Below are 21,782 nucleotides of genomic sequence, written 5' to 3'. Positions count from 1 at the left end.
CAAAAAGTATGAAATAATTATCTTAGTTGGATAGCACTGTGAAGGGCAGAGAAAGTTTATGAGCTGCATTTGAAAGAAAGAAAGAAAGCTCCTTAGTGTCTTTTGTGGTCAAGTAATGACTGAGAAAAACAAAGGTAAAACAAACAACAGAATCACAGGGGACCCCGGGTCTGGATGCAGTACTCCAGATGGGATCTCATGAAGGCAGAGCAGAGGTGGACAATCACCTCCCTCACCTTGTTGGCTGCCCTTATTTTGATGCAGCCCAGGATAACGCAATACAGATATATTCTAGTTAAGCAGCAAGCTTGCTGCATGCAGTTTGTTGTGCATGTGTAAGCGACAAAAAGCATTTACATTGCTGAGCAACTTTGGCAATAAAATTAATGATCAATGGGTAGAGCAGAAGGTACACTCAGTCTCTGTGCTACCTGGCTCTGGATTTTTGACTGTGTCTAGGATCCCCTCAGTAACTCCATAGAATTACTTAGGTGCCAGTGGAAGAAGGATTGGAATCTCACCTAAATCTTGGCCTGTTCATTAGTTTGTCCAGTCAGTTTTCTGCAGGTCTGTGTTCCAGAGCTTATTTTCTTTCTCTTTTTTTTTTGGCTGTCTTTTATGATAAGTGTCTTAAATATGAGCTATTTTTTCTCTTAGCTGAGATAGTTGGTGGAGGCATTTCTGGAGAAAGCTGGGTTAATCTTGCATCTCTGAGGAAAGTTTGTTCAAGACAGTTAATGATTAGCTTTTATCCTTGGAACTTGAAGGTATATATTTTTCAGATCATTATTACCTTGTATTATGGTGTATTCAAAGTGTGAATATCATTTATTAGTGCTTTTTACTGTTTTTTAGTCTTTTGGTTCAGGAACTGTACAGTCATAGAGTGGCCTGGATTGGAAGGAACCTTAGCACACCTAGCTTTAACCCCACTGCTGCGGGCAGGTTACAAGAGTAGTGTAATTTCTGTATTCCATTAAAAAATCTTCCAATTTCTGTGAGGATTACTCATTTCTTCCTATTTTGCCTCTTTATTTCTTCTTATGTGGGTATTCTATATGTGTCAACTAAAGATAAATCTGCAGCTCAATGTGAAGCTATGTATTAACACACAGATTCTTACTGTGACTGGCCCCAGCTTTTGTCTTGCTCAGTTTTCTTTCTCCAATAGGTGCCACCGTTATGTCCATCACTGGAAAGAGCAACACAGCCTTCAGTACAGAAATAATGAGCCTGAAACTGAATATCGTCTACAATCTATCTGTTATTAAGTTGTGCTATGACAAATGAGAATCTGTATAGACTACTTATTTTTATTGAACCAGAAGCATCTTCTGATCTTCTGTAGATTTTGTTATATGACTAACTACCTAATTAATCCTGATAGCCTATTATTCTCTAGTCTCAATGTTGTCTTGTAGCATTAAGTTTCACTTCAGGTTAATACACTACTCTAGGAAACAAATTTTGCCTTCTGTCAATTGTATATCTGTTGCCTTTTCAATTTTACTTTATATCCAGGAGCGTATCATTATTTCCTCTTTCCTACTGTTCACTACTTTGCAAACTTCTGTAACTCCTTCCCCTATTCATTTCTAAAGCAAACAGTTCCAGATGTCTTAGTTACTTCTGCTTAGTAATAGTTTTGTGTGATTTTAAGTATTTTTATTTCATTTTTATTTCACTGTCCTAATTACAAAATGTAATCTTTACCAATTTCAATCAAATTTGAAACACAACTCTAATCTGTAGGTTGGCAATAGGACAGCAGTAGTGTAACTGTGATTCCTTTGATTATTTGTACTTCCTTCATATCATTTTCCTGTGACCCTATGTTTTCTGGGAAGATTTCAGAAGGGTATTCATTTACAGTTCTCAAAACCTTAACCTTCACAAATACATAATTCCTGAGCATTTTAAATTACTTCAGTTAACACCTGTAACTGTCCTTTATTGATTTTTCTTTGTAGTATTCCAATTAAATGGTGAATTGTGTGTTTTCCAAATATTTTGGTGGGGTTTATTTCACTTATTAAAATCCTCATGGATTTGTCAAACACAGATGAAAGGTAGTGAGTTTGAAGAGAAGTGATCTATTGTGGGGACTATACATTATGAAAAAATTAAGCTTGTCTCTTTTTGCATAGACATTTAAAGAGTGGTAATTGTTACATAGTTAAAGATGTTAAGTAATAATCTTCTGAGGAGCTGACCTTGAGATGTCTTGGTTGCAAAATGTAGTCGTTGCATTTTAAGACACTTTATAAGTTCCATTTTCCAGAGCGCTGTCCAAACACGAGTTTATCTCCTGTTAGAGCTAATTGCTATTGGTGAAAACCCAGTCATAAGGTACTGGAAAATGGATGATGCAAAGTCAAAGGCTCTTCTGTAATGGCTGACTTTTCATTGCTCAGAGGAAATAAATCAGATGTTGTTTTTCACATCTAAGACCTCTGCAAGTGAGAACATGGAGAAAGCTTTATGATTAATAGGAAAAAGTATAAGCTTTGCTTAATTTTCACTACTGCTGAAGTAGCATTTTTGCAAGGAATGTAAAGTTTCATCTGGAAAAAAACAGGAGTCCTGATTGCAAACTTTCTTTTTTGATCTTCAGATCAAAACGTCCAGTGCCAGTTTCAACCACACCACCTAAAATTGACTCACCCAGAGCTGTAATTCCCCACCAGAAGGTATGTGACACATTTATACTCAGCCGAAGTTAATGTCTTTATCTACCATGGTGAAGGTAAATACCTACTACTGAAAATAGCTTTTGTCCCTCCAAAGTAAGTAAATATTGAACGAATGCATAGGAAGCAAAATTGATTATAATGTACCTGATGATCTATATTTTGCAAGTTTCTGATTAGCAGAACCAAAGCACCTAGCAGCCCTCTGACTGAATTTTGATCAACCAGAATCTGTTGCCTTCCTTTTTTTCATCTAAGCGAGCGGCTTCCAAAGATGCTCAAAATATACATTTGCTTTTGTATATTACTGGGGAAAAACCCTTTAGACTGTGCCTCTGTGTAACTAAATCCTGACTAACTCTGGAAATACACTGATTTGGAAAGTGGCCATATTAGGGCAACTGAAGATTTGCATTATATTGCATTGTTGATGCATTATTAAACAAGCATGAAAATAACAAAAAAAAAAGTCAATTTAGTGAATAACAGCAAATGGCAGAGGAAATGTACGGCTTGGTTTCTGCTCTTAAATGTTGTTAGCTTCCATAATTTAAACGCTCATATTTGAACAATCATTTATTGACTGTCACTGACAAGACATCAGATATTTTGGAGGAACTGAGGAAGTCGGGTGACAGATGGTATACATCCTTAGGCTAAAGCACTGAAGAGGATGTTTGTATTGCTGATGCATTTAATTAGATGAATTGAGAGGAGGTAAAATCTCCATTACTGCAATTCTATTCATTCTGTGCCAATTTCATCCCAACCTTGTAACAGAAGAAAGAAACGCTTATGATCAAAAGACATAGGAGAAGACCACCTCGTTCCCCACTTTAAAAGTTCTGAGTTCCAGAGATAAATTCTGAAATATTTGGAAAGTATGCTGTTTATCTTTAAAAATTCAAAACTTAGAAGGGTGGCATTATCCATGTAACTATCACAGACACCTACAAGCTAGCGAGAAGCTAGAGAATGCAACCGGGAAGAATAACATGACTCAATTTTATTTTGTTAAATTTGAAATGAACCTGAAGAGTTATTTATTAGCTGAGACAGGAAAAATGTTATTTCTTTCTGGATCTTGTAATCCTTTTAGTGGGGGAAGAAGACACCAATAAATAATCTTGCTCAGAGTTATTTCTCCTTACATAATGATTTTACAAGTGTTATCTAGGAGAAAGTTATTGGAAGACTCAACCAACAGTACTTAAAAATTCCTAGAAGAAAAAGAGTGCATGATTCTTTCAATTAGATAGTTGCTTCAATACACCAGCAAAATACAGGGCTGAAAGGAGGAGTACTTATTTTCCTTTAAGAACTACACAGAATGCTGTTAGTCTTCAAGGCAACAGGTGTGATTTCTCCCTTCAGCGTTATTCCCCAGCACAAGGCTGATGACTCTTTTTGAGACTCTTATTAACACATATGCAGGTATGACAAGTTTGACTCCTTTAACCACAGGCCCATAAAAGCCTGTATAAAAAAGCACCTGATTTTTATAGTTTTGTTAGGCATGATTCTTCCATAGCAGGTGTCAATTTTAAAATTACTATCATAGGTATTCAAAGATGTTTACTACACAAAACTGTTTTCCATATTCAACTGCCCTATAGAGAAGTTAACTCTACACACTACAGATTTATTAGAAGTCCTAAAAACACCTTTGATGCAGAAGTAACAAAGTAAAAGTACACTTCACATTTTCTATTTTGATCTGCCTGAGCGATATGATATTAAAGAACTTGATCCTTTTTCAAGCGTGTGTTGTCTTACACTTGAGCATTCTGTGGATCCTGACTTAGGAAAGGTTCATAAAAGTTGTTCAATGTAGCTGATTCTGAATGGGGTACAGGCAGTAGTTGCAACTGGAAAACCTGCAGAACCTTTAGTTGGTGAAAGTGACATCTAAGAGAAGGCATGGTGGCAAACAGATTTTCAAACAGGTTTTTTAGGATGTTTAGTCTAGTGGAACAGGTGTAGTGGAGTGCTGAAGTGGGAGGCCATTAGCAGGTTAGAAGGAGTGACCCTTAAGTTTTGGAGAACAGAAGCAGCTGACCAGATATAAAAACAAAACTATTGAAAGCCACCAGTATGTCATCTTGGGCTAAGACATGTATCTGAGTAATAGAAAAACAGCTGAAGCAAACAACAGTAATTTTAGCTGGTAGAAAGTAAAAAAGGTAATATCGAGTGCAGAAAGTGGAATTCTTCTCAGAGAATGGTTTGTAATGAAATGGAGGTGTTGAATCATGGGAAAATAGGTCTCAAAATCCAGAATAAAAAGTCTTTAATGACACGAATAGCATTATAATGATGTCACAATAAGATATGTTACAGTAAATATACTATAAAATCAACATTTCTTTGTTTCTCCCTATATTATTTCTATTAACATTGTCACTGTAGAAACGAAGAGTTCTTTGACACATAGGCAAGAAACTGCCACCTCCACATCACTGCTTGACAATGTTTAGACTTTGATGCTTCACTTGAAATGAGTTCAGTTGCCTTACCAAAATAGCAAAAAAATGATGTTACAAAACAGTCATGAGAGTGTTGTCCTCAAACATCAAGGGAAGTTTTTCTTACCTCTTTCTGGGTCAAGGTTAAGGCATGGCAATGTTAGATTAAAAAAAAATTAGCATGTGCAAGTTCAGTGTCTTATATTATAAGCCATAAACTCTTTCATACATTATTCTGATCAGACTGTGGCTTCCACTAATTTTCAAGCATGTACTTCTTTGCTATGGTCATCACTCTCTGCATGTTAGAAAAAATAAATCTTTAAAAGAGCTAAGGAAGCACAATGGTATTTTTCCTATATAACTCAAGTAAAACATTAATTACCTTTGTGAGCTGATCAGTGTTACAGATGATACAGGTTCTGCTACTGTAAGTATGGCTTTAGACGTGTTAAACCTTGTAGTTTCAATATTTCCTTCTCTAACTCCAGTCTTCAACTTGAAACAATTTTGTTTTAAGATAAGTTTTAGTCAAATATTTTGCCACAGATGTAGAGGAGGAGGACATAAGTAAGGCTGACAGCATCCAAACAGCGAGAAGAGTAGATATGAATCGAAGCACTTGAGATGAAGACGTTACCAGCCAGTGAGCTTCTGCCAGCTTTGCATGTGTACACAATACAGGTGAGGATTCAGCTCAGTGCAGTTCAAAATTGTTGAGCTGAACCTGTAAGGCTGAGCACGTACGATTAACTTCATGCTCAAAAGAATGTGAAACCATGCTATTTCTGTTAACAGTAGAGCTTCTGCTCTTTGTATAAAGGTATTAAGAAAGCCTCTTTCACTGTAATAGTATAACTACTGTTCTCAACACATTACAGAAACATATTGAGGATCTCATAATGTTAAGAACTTGTTTCCTGACAAATTTAGGCACCTATGTGGCTAAGAGAAAATAGATGAGGGAGGATAGGCCTCTTCAGCAAATGGTATGATGGAAGAGAAGCCTGAGCCAAAAGCTACTTGTTGAATATCTTTGAGCAAACTCACTTAATGCCATTGTGCCTCTGTTTCCTGTTTTATACAAAGCTTAAAGTAACTCCTTTCTCTAGGGTATGCTGGGAGGTCAAATTCATTATTGCAGTGGAAGAGATGTAAAACTGTTCTCCCAGAAGTGCTAAAAGCCGGAGTCATTTATAACGACTGCATGGCCATAGAAGGTGACAAATTCAACTTTGGCTTTCAAAAAAGGGGACTTGAAAAACTGATATTTTTAAATATAAATTTGTTTCTTGTTTCTCCAATATATAAAAGCAGCATTTGCTTTTCATAGAAATTAAATAACTGTAAGGAAAAGAACTAATAATATTGCAGAATAGAAACTCAGATGATCTGTAGCTGTCTTGTATTCCTAGATGATTGAGACTCCTCTATATTTGGCAATTTTAAGCTCATTCACTGTCATTGCACTGGGAAATTAAAACTCAGTTTTCCTTACAGTAAGAGATTGCTGCAAGCCCATTGCTCAGTGCTAGAGCCTCCTCTTCTGGTCAGCTGAAGAGCAGCAACAGACTGGCATAGATGTGTAAATGTTATCTTGCTCTTTCAGACACAGATATTATGAGGCAGATTGACATGAGAGACAGTCAGGAAATAAGTGGATGCTTGTTACTGTTGGCCATGTTTCCTGAGAAGTAATGCTGACAGCCCTGCTCCTGCTCAGTACTAGAAATGTGACCTGTATTTCAGAAATTGTTTTGCTGTATTGACTTTCTTTTGTGACTGAACTGAAAGGGAAGGAAAAGGGAAAGAATAGTGTTTTATTCCAAAATGTAGTCCCAAAAGCTATTTGGAGAGATCACAACAGCAAAGAGATAACAAGCTGATTACTGAGCAGAATATAAAGAAGAAATTACATTGCTGCTCTTTTATCTACTTCCTGCTTCATCCCTTTCTCCCCAGATAAGGGGAAACACCTACACTAGAACTGATGCGACTATTAGCTTAAAATGGGGAATGCTAATCTGGCTCTGCTGGCTTTCTAGGAACTCCAGTCCTGTGTTCCTAGTGTGCTGGTATTCCAGCTAGGAATTGCTTGTGGAACAAAACCAAAGCTTCATTCATGTCACAAACCTCGGTAAAATCTCCGCCCATTGTTTCTTATGGCTGCTCTGTAATTTTCCTTTCACTTACTGTTAGTATTCAGTAACATTAAATAATGAAAATGAGTTTTGATTGAGGAAATATCTGCATTTTCTCACATTAGCAGTTGATGCTGTATAGTGAGTTTTATTTGCATGTCTTTTTATTATAGCATTTAGAAAGGAAGCTCAAATAAGATAGATGCCACTGAGTTTTCAAGGTAATAAACTAATATAGCTCCATCAGATACTTTCTCTTCTCAGTCACCTCTGTAGTGCTTTGTATTTATTGTTTTTTCCCCTTTCTGTTAGCATGTAAAGTTCATTTGCACAAGCGGTGCCTTAATTTGTGAATACAGCCTTGTGTGTTTGCCCCTTTTTAAAAACATTTTTAGAGAGAATATGTGCTTTCTACTGATTCAGTAATACTTGGAAACATGCAGTAGGCCACTTAAGGCTGGTGGGTTGCTGTTTTCAGTGTCACAGTATAATGACTGACGTAAATAATTCAATTTGATTTATTAATTCAACAAGGAATAGCACTTAATGTTTATTTCTCCAGCCCTAGGAAACTATTAATGCCAGCTAAAATCTTTGTGTTTATTAACAACAACAAAATTCTAAGTTCATTTCATTGGACTTCAATATTTGATGCAAAACATTCTAAATGTATTAGCTACGACTAATTATCTCTTCCAGACCTTTAGCTTCCAGGATGGTTAGGTTAGAATGTGAAATATTTATTTTCCTAGTGAACATCAGCATTGAAGTCAGTAAATAACATTGATGATAACCTATACTAGCAAATGTAGAGAATCAGAGACTAAATTATTCTCAGGTGTATGGTTCATGTAAGGCTATGGGGAAGTGCACGTAAGATGTTAAACATGGCAAACAAAGCAGTGCCAGGCCAAAGGAGCCAAAAAGCCCCTGCAGTCACCACCTGCTCTTGTACTGGCTTTCACTGAGAAAAGCAGGTTGTGAGTTCCATCCTTTCTTCAGAGTTGTGATTTCTTGTTCCTGTTCCCCAAGCTGGACTGCAGCCCTCTGGCTGGCTGGACCTCTAAACTGTGAGTGTGCAGGTACATGGGTACCTGGTACAGCTGCAGTGAGTCCAGAAAAACGTGCAGAGCCCAGTTTAGTCTGGAGTCAGGATTCTAAGCTTCTCAGGTAAACTTCAGGTGGTTACTACTGGCTTTAGAGAAACCTATAAATCACCAAGCATTCAAATATTTTGTTGGGAATTTCAGCTATATAGAGTGTTTTACCCAAATTACATAATTAGAGACACAAACGGGAAATACAATAATTAAGCAGCTACTTTTCCAACTATCATATTAATTATATTAAATATGTGCAGGATGAGTTCCAGAACTCAGGATTCTAGGTTCAAAAGGCAACCATGGAAGGGATGCTGGAGTATTAGAATTTTGCTTGTCACTGAGCCTTTAGAATTTTAACTCCTGTGTTTTTCCTCCATTATCAGAAGGGCTGCTATAAACTTTCCATTTACTCTTCTTTTCAACCACAGCTTTGACAAAAGCATTAGGTATTTCAGAGTACACCATTAAATGCTGAGAACTGTTAAAATCACAGATGTGAGTACCTCTGAAAACCTTATATTTTCTTATTTAAACATGGAACACTTCTGCATTATACCCTAGATTGGGTAGTTTTGTAGTTGATTTTGCTAACTGTTCCTTCATGTTGCATGAGGCAACCATCCCAAAGCAACAGACACAAAAGATTTTCAAAGACAGTGCATGTAGTGAGCCTGACCTGCTGAACAGCTGTGCTAAAAGATGAAGGCAGTGCTTTGCTTGAATCAAAAAAGGAAACCACAGGGTTAGGTATTGTCAAGACAAAGATAGGCTGATGAGCAGGATTGTAAAAAGTGAGTTTGTTTTTTTTACATATCTGAAGCACAAGTAGTTTTCTGATAATCTAATATTAGATTAAAAAATAAATAAAGAAGAAAATGAAGAGAAAAGGCATAAAATGCCCACCTGGAAGAGCAGTTTGTATTCCTCTTTGATAAAATTGTCCATACTGTAAAGTAGGCAGCCTTCCAAAAAATACAGAGCTGCTGTCACTGTACCCTGCCAGTAGCTGGAAAGAAAAGGTGGTTTAACCCGAGGTGTGCTCGGTGCTTCCTGTGAAGTGGTGAGTGATTTCCAGTTCCAATGATGTTGATGGTGCTATGCCAGAATAAGCTTGAACTGAAGGGCAGAAACAGGGAAAGGATCTTTTAGCTGACATGAGACGAGAACTTGCATCAATTTTCTGTTTTGATATTACCCTTTACTTCAGTTACACTAAGTTGCGTTAATAGTAAATAATTTATTAAAATGAAGCACCACAGTTCTGCTTTTTACCAGGATGAGTTTGTTAGTGCAATTCTAATGTGAGAATTGGCACAGATTTTGTGAGTATAGTTATTGTCAGGAGAATTTACTGTGCCTTTGACTGCAGCCCTAGTTAGAAACATTATCTGGGACATAACTGTAGAATCATACAGCCATCATCCATATAGTAATGCACACGTTCCTTCAAGGGGAAATGATGCAGAAATTGTCAGAACAGAGGTGTTCTGTCTGTTGAGTGGGTGTACCTATTCTTGAGTCCACTTGGTCTATTTGCTAACGATGCTGCATGGCCTAATTAGCATGAACCAAAGCCTGCAAGCGTGCTCATGGAAAACAGAATGGTGTGGTTTAGAATATTTATGTTTTGTAATAATGAGATTGACTTTTATGTTTGTATCTTATTTAGATAATTCTGACCTTAGGATATTTTCTAAGTTTTCTTAATTATCTTAGAAGCTAATAGACAGTGTTGCATTTGTATATGATCACTGCTATGAAATTGACTGATAGCAAATGCTGTTCTACTGATAAGTTTTAATTTGTTGATTTAAACTAAAAAAAAAAGATAAAAATCACTCATGTATGTTTTACTTCCCTGATTATAAAACAGTGAGCTTCTTTGTTGAAAATCTTCCCTGAAAGGTTGGATGCTTTGGCCCTTAATCTAGTTAATCAGTATGTTTAGGAAGCAGTGATTGCAGATGTTATGTTTTGCATGTGTTCTATGATTGCTCTTTTGTTTTTTCTTTTCTTGGCCTGCATGTTTGCTACTACAGGAACCTGCTTGGGAAATCAATGGCAACAGAGCAACCTTCAGTCCTCTAACTAACACGGCGCCTGGGCCTATGGGTAGTGTTTTAGCAACCAATGGAACATTTTCAGGCTACTTCAACAAGCAAGAAATCAGCTTTTCAAATAGCTCTTCTTACTTACAGACTACCACAGTTAGATCTTCCATGTCCTCTCAGTCTGTGACTCCTGACATTTCACCTGCAAAGAGTAATCTAGGTTCAAAACTAAGTCCAGTATTGACTGATGGCAATACTCCTGTACGCCAGCTGAGCCCTGCAAGGCAATATAACAACCCTATTGGCCTTTACTCAGCAGAAACTCTAAGGGAAATGGCTGAGATGCATAAATTAAGTCTCAGACGAAGGGCTTCGGAAGGTGGACTTCCTAGAGGGTAGGTAACGTGGTAAAATATTTAATATTTCAATAAGTTCATAGTAATATTCAAACAAGAATTTGCTGGAAAATGAATGTAATAACACCCTACCCTGTTGTGCATTTGTGTTGTAATTGTCATTGAGGTCTGGAACAAGTTTATAAGTATGTATACCCAAAAGTATATACAAAGTACCATTACAGAATAACTCTTGGTCTTTGGTATCTGAACTTCAATATGAATTGGCAATAATCACCAGAGCATGAGAAGGAACACAGTGGCTATAGCAACTGTAATCACGTCAGAGCTTTGGCATTTTCAGTTTTAAACTGATCTCTCTAGTTTCATAGAGCCTAGTATCCCTACCAGCCGTTATAGAAGCTGCTAACAAAGAGATCTGACCTTTGCTGCTTTCTAAAGGAGAAATTGCTTTGACCAGCAAGCCTGACACACTAGTGTACTGCAATGTCCTGCTTTGATCCCTTCCTTAATGTAGTATCTTTCCCATGCAGAATGAGTTAGAAGTGCCATTCGTTGAGTTGTCTGGCTTGAGCGTAATCTATCTCACATCTGATTGTGTTTTTAATTTGTACATTAAGAAAGCATAATCTGCAGATGCTCTCTACAACATTTGTTCTCTCACTGTCAAAGTTTTCAGTGTGTTAATATATTACTGTACTACTGATAGATGTGTGAACCTGGACTGCAGCATATGAGTGAAAGCAATAAGAAATGAGTTCTCCTACTCCATCTTCTTGTATTAATCTGTGCTTTATGGTATCTCTTACTTTGTTCATGCCAACTTTAAAATGAAGTTTCTTCTTACGAGTATGGGAAAAGGTGTAATTTCAACAAGAGGGAGTTTTTTACATGAGAAAGCAACAGATTTCAGACAATCCATTCAAAGTGTGGTAAATAAATGCATGTTTTCAACTACTTTATATGCAAATACAGAAGAGTTTTATTCTTTTCAAGAGTAAAATTTAGGGGTTTAAAGTTTTTGGAAAGGATATTTTATTCCTAAGAAAGAGTATATATACATGCTTTAGATTATTTTTCTGTTTCAGTTAATTTCTAACTGTCTTTGGTATTCATGATGATAAAGGGACTGGAGCATCTCCCATATGAGGAAAAGTGAAGGGGCCTGGGTCTCTTCAGCCTGGAGAAGAGACAGTTGAGGGGAGATCTAATCACTATTTATAAATAATGCAAAGGAGGAGACTGGATGAGGCCAAACTCTTCTCAGTGGTGTGCAGTTAATAGGACAAGCAATGGCCAAAAACTGGAACATAGGAAGTTCCACACAAGTATGTGGATAAACTTCTTTACAGTGAAGATGACAGAGCACTGGAACAGGCTGCTCAGAGAGGCTGTGCACTCTCCTTGTTTGGAGATGCTCAAGACCCACCTGGATGCCTACCTCTACAACGTGCCGTAGGGAGCCTACTTTAGAAGGGGGTTGGGCTTGATCTCTAAAGTTAGATTCCAACCCCTGCAATTCTGTAGTTCTGTGATTCAGCATTTCCAATCCTAATTAACTTCTCTGAAAAAATCCTGCACTCTCTTCTCATGCTGGACAGTGAAGAAAGGCAATTTATATTTTAAAGAAAACAAGTTAATAGGGAAGAACAGCAAAGCATCCCTCAAAATGCTTCTCATTTACAGTTTTCTTGAAGAAAACTAATTTTTTTAATTCAGAATGCAAAGCTTTTTGGGAGCATATCTCATTGTCTTTCTCCTGCTATCTTCACATACCTTCTTTATGTTCGCAAGGATTTATTGAGGGGCTATATTTTGAATAGCTCAGTGTTCTCCTTCTTTATTATTGAAGATACAGCTGCATCCATCACTCACTGGAGTGGGTATGAAGCACTGCTTTGATACCAGAAGGATCTGCGTAATACAATGACTGTGGTTGTGGGGGTGCAGAAAAGATGTTGCTGCTGAAAACATTTCTGTCTTCATTCTGCTGTTTGTCCATGGTGGTTTTTTTTTGTTGGTTTTTTTTTTTCCCCCTCCATATACCCATTCACAATGTACAGAGGCTGCTCCAAAAGTAATGCTTCCTTTAAAAAATTTCATTAGCCCACATGATCAGAGATATGGGTATCACTGGTATGGCAGTAGAGGTTGAACTTTCCCACTATTTTCCTGTGTGGCAGATGGTAGCAGAGGAGCAGTTTGACAGAATTGCATTTGACATGGAAGTGTGTATGAAGCAAAGGCTTCAGCAGTGGTGAAAGTGATAGCGTGTCACTTCTGCTGGTGCAGACTTTTACGAGTGTGACACGCAGGCTCTTGTTCATTGCTGGCAAAAATGCATAGCTAATAGTGGGGATTACATTGAAAAACTTGGTTTCATATCTGAGAATTTTCTCTATCTACCAGCATCATTGTGCTCTTGGAAGCTGTTGTAGTTCCCATGAAAATAAATAGGATGCATTACTTTCTGAGTAATTAAGTTCTCCATTACTGCCCACCTGTGGCAATATGCAAAATTACAGAGCAAGGTTCTACCCAGAACAACTGTATGAGGTTTTCTTTTTGAGTTCAAACAAAATGTTAGAGATTGCTGCCTGACTGCCTGTTATGTCTGTTGCAGTGATAATCAGTCTATATTTTAAACTTGAACAACAAACAAGGCAGTCAGTATATGAAAAATCATCTAACTGTTCTATTAAAAAAACCCCAAAAAACTCATAAACCAGCCCTTATCCCATCTTCTCAGGCAATTCCTCTGATGTTTAGGGCATCCTAGATCTGTTTACATGCATATTAATTTAGGACTTTCTGCCCTCAAGGGGGAGCATTAGTAAATGTGAATAATGACTCATAGCTTCTAATGTGGAACTTTTTCACTGCAGCTGAAGTTATTTTTCACATTGTAGGTCAGGGGCAGTAAATACCTGTCCTGCACATGTTTGCTATGTGGCTTGGGTTACTTGTTTCTTACTTGTTTCTTACAGTGTGCCCTCTGTGAGTGGCAAGCTGGGGCTTTCATGTGTCCATATTTAGAATTAAGCTAAAATAGCGTGTGGCTCTGAACCAGAGAGGATTTTCTCATGGTATACTAAACATAAAGAGAAACAAAGCTTTACCCTTCAAAGGAAATTGATAACATCTTCATACCTTAAAAAAAAACCAAAACAACAAAAAAAAAAGTTTTCTAGATGTGGCTGTTGATCTGTTTATAGTACATGCATGTAATGATTTTTATCTCTGCATATATTTTTGTTTTTATAAGATAACCATTCATTATGGCCTATGGTAAGGACTCCGTAGTTCTCGTATTATACATGTAAAGCAGAGGCTTGGATTAGAGGATTAAAGCATCCATCAGAATCCACTTGAGAAAATGATATAGTTACACCATACTTCATTGTAAATGAGTGCCCAGCTGTCATCCTGTAGGTACCTAAAATGGATATAGGATCACTGATATGCTTACAGGCTACAGCTTGTTCCTAATATAGCTCTGCTGGTTCCTGTGACAGATTGTTGTATTTGGCTTTATGTAGGATTTATAAAATTAGAAGAATATTCCTGAATCTGAGAGACTGAAGAACAGTTATTGCAGAGGTGATCTGTGATTGCCATTCCATGGAAATGCAGAGGTACAAATCCTGTACTGCAGCTCTGACTCATAAGAGCATTTTTCAATCATGAAGAATGCAACAGGGTGAACCAATTGCAAAACGCCTGTGTTCAAAAAAATAAAAAGAAAAAGGCAGGAAATCAAATCCAGGGTTCCCCAGGAGGAAAAGCATAACATTCCGGTTTGAATGTCACTCTAACATTGCTATCCAGTGTTCTGTATCAGTCCCAGATCTGCTCCAGATCCAGCACTACAGCAGCAATTTGGAAGGTGTAGTGCCTGGTACTGTCAACAGCATTTTGGGCAGCTAAATAAGAAAAACTGATTATTATCTGATCCTGAACTCTTCATTATTTATTTGCTCAAATCGTGATGGATTTCTCTAAATCTGTGAATAACATCTAAGCCTTGATGAAACTAGGGGAAAATATATGTGCAGCTGACGAAAGCTATTCTAGAAACCAACAGAAATCATTAGCAAGTAATGTCAAAAAAAATATTGCAATCTGAGCATGCTCTCTTTGTTACTCCCAGCTTTGACCAATGAAGACTTACATTTTCAGCTTGGCATTGTGTTTCTTTTGGAATTACCATTCAAGCCACAGTCTCTTCTTTTTTATGGAGCAAAGTGAAATATACCATGACTGTATGCTTTTTCAGACTGTGTACATAGCACATGAACTAAAATACTCTGATATGGATAGCCAAAAGAAAAAGCCACAGGATGCAAGGACTGTCTTCATTTCACTGTGAGAAAATTAGGGATATTTATGCTGAAATAAATTGGCTTACAACATGGTTGGTTAATATATGTGCAGTAAAATTTAAGCCAATAGCTTGTTAAGTAATTAGGCATATTCCTCAATTTTAGATTTAATACATTCTTTGAATATTCTACAGCAAGTAAAAGACAAAAAAGTCAGTCTTGTAATACTGCATCTGAGGTTGGCCTGAGCAGAACAAATTTCACCCCCCTATATTTAGTACCTAAGAGAAGAATATAATCTCTATAACTCATTTGCTATTTTCAGTTGAGTATATACTCTGCAAATACTTCTTTTCTGCCATACACTTTGTACATCCCTGAAAGTGTTGTTATCAGTAATAACATCATGTTGAAGGGTCAGCCAAAATGCCACGGTACCCTACTAAATCCTAGCGGATAAACTATAATCCCTACATTTTTTCCTTTCTTAATCATGTTGGGGGTTTCGGGCCTACATTTGTTTTTGCTCTTATTTGCAGATGGTCTTAAAGCTTTAGTAAGCTGTAACTACCTTTTCCTTTTGCACTGTTAAAACTACTGATATTTTCTGTTTGTTTGGTTATGATGTTGTTTGTTCTCTTTCTCTTCTTTTAGGTTATAACCAACACCACTTCCAAGTTAGTATCATTCACGTAACGCCAACTATTTGTGTTATGCTGTATGTGTGAAGATTTGCTTTCTGGGGTAGCATGATGCCTGATGTTCCTGCTGTGTCTTGCTTTACAAGTGTTTATATTTTCAAAATCTTGTTGGTATGGCAAGCATCACGTGCTGCCACTGCTGTCCAGAGATGCTCAGTCCTAAGCACACGCTGCGTTCAGCATTTCTTGGTGATGTTTTAGTACTGCAAATGGACTTAGCATCTGTGCTTACTTTGTTTTTATAAATGCTTTCAGACTTTTTCATCTTTACAGTCAGGATTGGATTCCTCCTAACATTTTAAGTAGACTCCATGTCTTTAGGGTTTAACAGAGCCTTTTTGTCTAACTTGATTTCTGAAGTCGCACTCCATTAGAATTCTAATTTAAGTTGGTAACAGATATTGTTACTGGGAGGGAAAAAAATAAAAAAGCAATTGACTGTAATAAATACTCCCCAAATAGGGAAACATGTTTGATTTGGAGTTGTGATGGATCTGCTTTTGAGTGAAGTTTACAGATTCCTCAGCTCTGATCTTCAGTTTTCTAAGATGAGGGCAGAGTATTCTCTCTAAAGTCCTCTTCTGTCTCTGAACTGAAAGTTGTCAATGAATTGTGGAACAGACTGGGCAAAATCCAGCTTAAAATAAATAATGGTTTTAGTTAAATGTTAAATTTAATCTGATGAAAGTTAGAAGTAGTAGAATACATAAAACTGAAATAATATTTAATTACATATGATTAACACTGGTCTAGCATTTTCTGTTGATTTCATTGAGGTGTTGGAGTGATGTCACGCAATTGACGTTGCTCCTTTGGACAAAAAAAGCTTTTGACATCTTACATTGATAACTGCTCTGTTATGACTGTATTGGAAAGCAGAAGTCACATTGTAGAGGTTGTCACTGTCTTACTTTCTTTGGTATTTATTTTTACTTATCACTTTTAACTTTCTTCTTTAAAAGTGGTAGATTTAATCTCCATCTTTTCATCCACATTATTCTCAAATCTTGGCTTTAGAATCTCTTCAATAAGCCTTGTAGTGTGGGGAAGTGAGAACAGTAAGTTCAAGATCGTGGGCACCTATGTGTTCCTAATGATCAGATGATCACTGAGGATATTACAAAGAGTGCTGTTAGAGTAAGGAATGTGCATGCTGTAAAGTCAAGCGTCTGACAAGCTGGACATCTCTGCGCATCAACTTTCAACACATGATTTCAGCAGAATAATAATATATTGTTGGAGAACAGCTGATGAAGAGGCACATTAAATGTGAAAATGTCATTTTTAAAAGATTATTTGCACTTTCCTTTGAATGCATAATTCAGCTTTCCATTTTCCTCCCTTATAATGTGTCATTAAAGGCTATGGCTATAGTACAGCATGTGCTTATTTATGTCTCTGTTCCTTGAGCATGTGGCTGTTAATGTTCTGTGGAGTATTTCCGAATGAAATGTAACTGTATCTCTCCTACTGCCCATCCCCAGTCAGGGCATCCCACCACAGAGAGGCTTAAAGCATAGTGGAGTCTCCTGGCTGGATGCAGGGGTGGCACATCATTGTTATTAATCTCTGGACAACTGTCAGACAGTTGCCATTTTTACATTTTTTATTTTTCCTTAGTGCAGTGTTGGCAGTTCAGATGTAGTACTGACACAGACCCCATGGCTAACTCATGACTGACAGAAACACTATTGTTCTGCTGCTAGAGCAGATGTAGCTTGGTCACAGGAAAGAATTCAGCAAAAGACTGAATATAGTCAATATGATCTAATGGTTTTATATTGAAAATGAAATTTGTTCCGTTCAAACTGGATTACATTTTTCAGTTACTGCATTACTTTTGTTGTTGCTGTTGGGGATGTATCCACTTTTAGCTTTTGGCTCAGTTCAAAATGAAACCTTTGTGAAACACCTGCATTTCCCTGTGGATGGATTTTTCAGTTTTGCTTAGTTCTAGTCAGAATTCTAGTATGCATACAGGAGCTCTACTACTGACATCCTCCTGCTGTTGGCTGGGTAGGATCAGCAGACTGGCTGTTAATCCAACATTCCACAGGTTAAAGATGAGCAGTTACTTCAGTGGCTAACAGCTGAGGTACTGATTTTTCATTAAAACTCCAGACAGTCCAAACTGTAGGATTGTAACAGCATACAGATAGGCAGTACAAAGAACTTAAGTACAATTTAGCTGAAGTCCAACATTAAACCAACTCTTCCTTTTGCTATGGGAAGTTATATTGCTCATGGTTCAATTTCCCAGAAGCCTTTCATTGTAAATGAAGCTACTGGAAGATGGCTGCATGTCCTCCAAATATGACTGCAACACTGATAGCATGATGACATAATTTGATTAGAAACTGAGCGTTTATCATGTTCACAACACTTTGGCCATCTGTAGAATTTCTGCAGATGTAGTGTCTGAAGAGAGCGTCCAATATGAAAAGGCATGAGTCCTAAATTTCACTGTGATTATGTATGCACTGCAACCTTTTAAACAATAGAGAAGCTGGCATCTTTTCACGTCATTGTACTTTCCTGGTGCGTTTTACAAGCCTACACTGGGAATTCACTGATGTACATACACCCGTGGACATGCATGCGTATGTGTGCATGTATACAATTACATACGCACGTAGGATTTTAATATAGTAAATATGAGAAACACGTAAGGATTTTTCAAGACTTTTATGAAGTGAAAACTCTTAACCTTTTTTATCTGTCTGTTAGCCAACACAAAGTTGTCACCCACGAGCACAGCCAGCTTTTAACTGTTACTTGTTATTAGGTTGTTTCTTATCCTCTGAGCAGAAGCTTTTGTGGTGAGATGCCATGAATGCGCATGTACACTCCTCTGTCAGTAGTTTTTCTCTCACTTAACCATCACACCTTTCTCCTTTCTTTCCCTCCCTTCCTGTTGAATCTCACTCTTGCGTAATCCAGTACGGATTTCACGGAGCGTTTCAACCCCAGTGTCCTGAAGGACTCTGCTCTGTCTACACACAAACCCATTGAGGTGAAAGGCCTAGGCGGCAAGGCTACTATAATTCACGCCCAGTATAACACCCCAATCAGCATGTATTCCCAAGATGCCATCATGGATGCAATTGCAGGCCAGGCACAAGCCCAAGGTGGAGAATTTGCTGGGTAAGATTATTTCCTTGTGTGGAATGCTCTTCCTCTGCATGATACATCTAATAGTCTCCATATGCATGACAACAGCTCTTCCTTGACTCTTTTTTTCCAGAATATATTTTTCATGAATAACACACATCAATTTTAGATACTGCTTGAAAGCATTTTATTTTTTAGCAGTTAAAAGTGTGGGTAATTGGTGTCTTAGTTTCAACTGGGATGGAACTGAGCGAACATAACTTATTTTTGGTATCTCTGACACCACAGGAAAAGATTTCGTGCTCTGTGTTTGAAGGTAGATGGTTTTTCATTTAACTCAACTGTTCTTTGTAATGAGTACTGTATTAAAAAATAATATATATATATATATATATATAAAGGAGGGAGGATTTCTATTAGTAGGTAAAGAATGTCAAACATTTACTTGGTACTGGCTATGGTTTTATTCTTCAGAATGGAAAGTTGTACTATCCTCATCTCTAGTGTATGTACTGTATGTATGTCTTGTGCACGTGCTTTGTTATCCATATAGGGCTATCGTACAATCCACTGTTCTTCAATAATTTTCTTTTCCAGTGCGTGCTTCTGTTAATTTTGGCTGATAAGCTTATCCACATTTCTGACTTAACTGGAATTACATGTGGCATGACTGTAGCCCTGTTTCTGTTTTACTAGGTATCCTCCTACCTAAAATAGAACTTACCTTATTGTATGACTCCAAAATATAGATAGAGCAACAAGCATTTTCTCTTTTAAATACGTTAGCTGCAGGCTTATTCAAAATGCAGATGCTTTAAGTATTTGCTTACAGTCTTTTACTGGCCGTCCATTTTCTCATTGAAAACAATTTTTTTTCACACCAGTATTATTCTGTTGTGTTCATCATAACTGATGCATCCCAAAGTATACCTTTGGTTAATTTGATCATGGCTCAATCTCCAAAGATGGAAGTAGAACTATATCGCAAATTGAGCAAAGTACATTGAAAGATCATTGTATCTGTGGTTTTACTAAGGGTACAGATGATAAGAACACTTTCTACCAAACGGTGTAAATGCAAATAGTAATGCTTAAAAACTTCACTCCTAAACCTAACATTCGCCTGACTCCAGAGGAAACTTGTGCTTCTGTTCTTATATGCAGTCAGTTGCAGGAAACTTTCTAAATCTGCTGTGCTGTGTGTTATAGCCACATCTGTAAATTCTTTGTTTTTAAACTCCTAACGTTTTAGTGACTAAACAATTTTCTCCATGTTATTTCTCAATAATCCTACTATTAACACAGCCTTTCAAATCTACATAGAAAGATGGCATCCTTGCCAGTATTACAGCTACAGACGCTCTTCAGGTGGCTAGTTGATCAAGTCTGAGATATCAGTTTGCTTAACAGAGAAATTATTGTATGAGAATTTTGTCAAAAAAAAAAAAGCAGACTAAATTATGTACTGATTCGTTTGGTCCCAGTTCTTTGCCTGTGATATTACTTTTCTTTGGGCTTCTAACTTCACATTACAGATAAGTGCTGAAGCCATGAGGTGATATGTAACACGGCGTGAGTTCTTTGCAGATCCATAAGGCTTCTGTTCTTTTTTGACACACAACAGTTGGAAATACTGTTCACTTTTGTTATTAGTGAAAGTAGTACTAGGACAGGGATTCATTTTCCAGATTAATTATTTTAAATCAGTGTTCTTTTCTATCAATAAGCTCAGCGTCAGGCCCACGCTGCTTAGAAAATAACTCACAGATACTGGATTGCCATGGAGAACTTAAAGGAAAGCTTGCAAATTACTTGAACTGCAACTATTCAGACCTCCTACTAAAACATCAAGATTGCAATGTTCAAATGCTCTGACTTTGCATCCTTTCTTATTCTGTGTTTCTTTGTTATAATCAATTTTGATATACCAAGAACCAAGAGTTGGTTGCAATAAAACCGTGCGGTCTGGTATTTCAAGTGCATTTCACTAAAACCTCTTTTAGGTTCCTTTATGACGTTTTGGCCAAATTCACAATTCACATAAGCAGACATAAATCCAACAGCTTTATCAGGATTAAGATCTTACAGTTCTGGTAGCAGAATCAATACTGTGACTGTATAAACTAAATAAAGTCTGGAGTTTCTTTACAGTAAGCCAGTTTGGCTGGATAATTTACTGATCTGCAGGAATTTTTTTTCCTTTTACATCTTTTGTTAATAGCTGGAATTAGTCTGATATCCTATGTTGCAATATTTTGTTGTATGCTTACATTAGGGATAGAGCTATGTAGTCCTTCCTAAATTTTTCCTTATCATCTGTCTACTTTGTTACATTAAGTCTGAGTTGTGATTCCAGAAGCAATTTACACAGGGTAAGCCATATTTTATAATGAACTGCAAGATAAAATCACATTTGTACGTATTCAAAGAGATTTGACTCTTTTAAGCTTCTTTTAATGCTCATAACATCTGACCTGTGTGGTAATGTGCAAAAAGAGAGAGAACGATTCACTGAATCCTACTGTAATATCTTAGGATATTGTATGAAAAAACCCTCAGAAGTTCTGATCTGTTTGGGCAGCCTTTATTGTCAGTAATGTCAATTTTAGGTAATGTTCTTAAGGATGCACTATATTTCTGCACATACACACCCACATGGGAAAATTAAGATTAAGAAGAGATATGAGAACTACTTATTAACATTGTTATGTACGTAGTTCATCCGTGTGAGTCAAACATCACATTCAGGTTTATGAAGTGCTCATGATTAGTGAAGCTCTGTGTTCTGCGTTTCCATGCTGGGTGGCTCATATGTCCAAGTCATTCATCTGCAATAGGATTA

At 37.1% G+C, this 21,782-nt stretch overlaps 1 protein-coding gene across 6 annotated transcripts in view; it reads left to right on the top strand.

The window, feature by feature from the left end:
* LDB3 (LIM domain binding 3) overlaps positions 1 to 21,782 on the top strand; it is a 108,146-nt gene that overhangs the window by 40,334 nt on the left and 46,030 nt on the right. For 3 of the 6 annotated variants that reach the window (XM_065746791.1, XM_065746789.1, XM_065746793.1), the window contains exons 3-5: positions 2,615 to 2,690; positions 15,783 to 15,805; positions 18,770 to 18,973. In XM_065746791.1, coding sequence (XP_065602863.1) covers positions 2,615 to 2,690; positions 15,783 to 15,805; positions 18,770 to 18,973 — 303 coding nt within the window. Of the gene's footprint in view, positions 1 to 2,614; positions 2,691 to 10,438; positions 10,846 to 15,782; positions 15,806 to 18,769; positions 18,974 to 21,782 lie in introns of all 6 variants that reach the window. The other 3 variants (XM_065746788.1, XM_065746790.1, XM_065746792.1) reach the window with 1 other exon arrangement.

The sequence above is a fragment of the Cyrtonyx montezumae genome, unplaced genomic scaffold (assembly GCF_038088225.1).
Source record: "Cyrtonyx montezumae isolate F1298 unplaced genomic scaffold, pur_monq_1.0 scaffold_4, whole genome shotgun sequence".
Lineage (NCBI taxonomy): Eukaryota > Metazoa > Chordata > Aves > Galliformes > Odontophoridae > Cyrtonyx > Cyrtonyx montezumae.
Note: the sequence above shows the minus strand (reverse complement) of the source record. Positions and strands in the feature narration are given on the sequence as shown.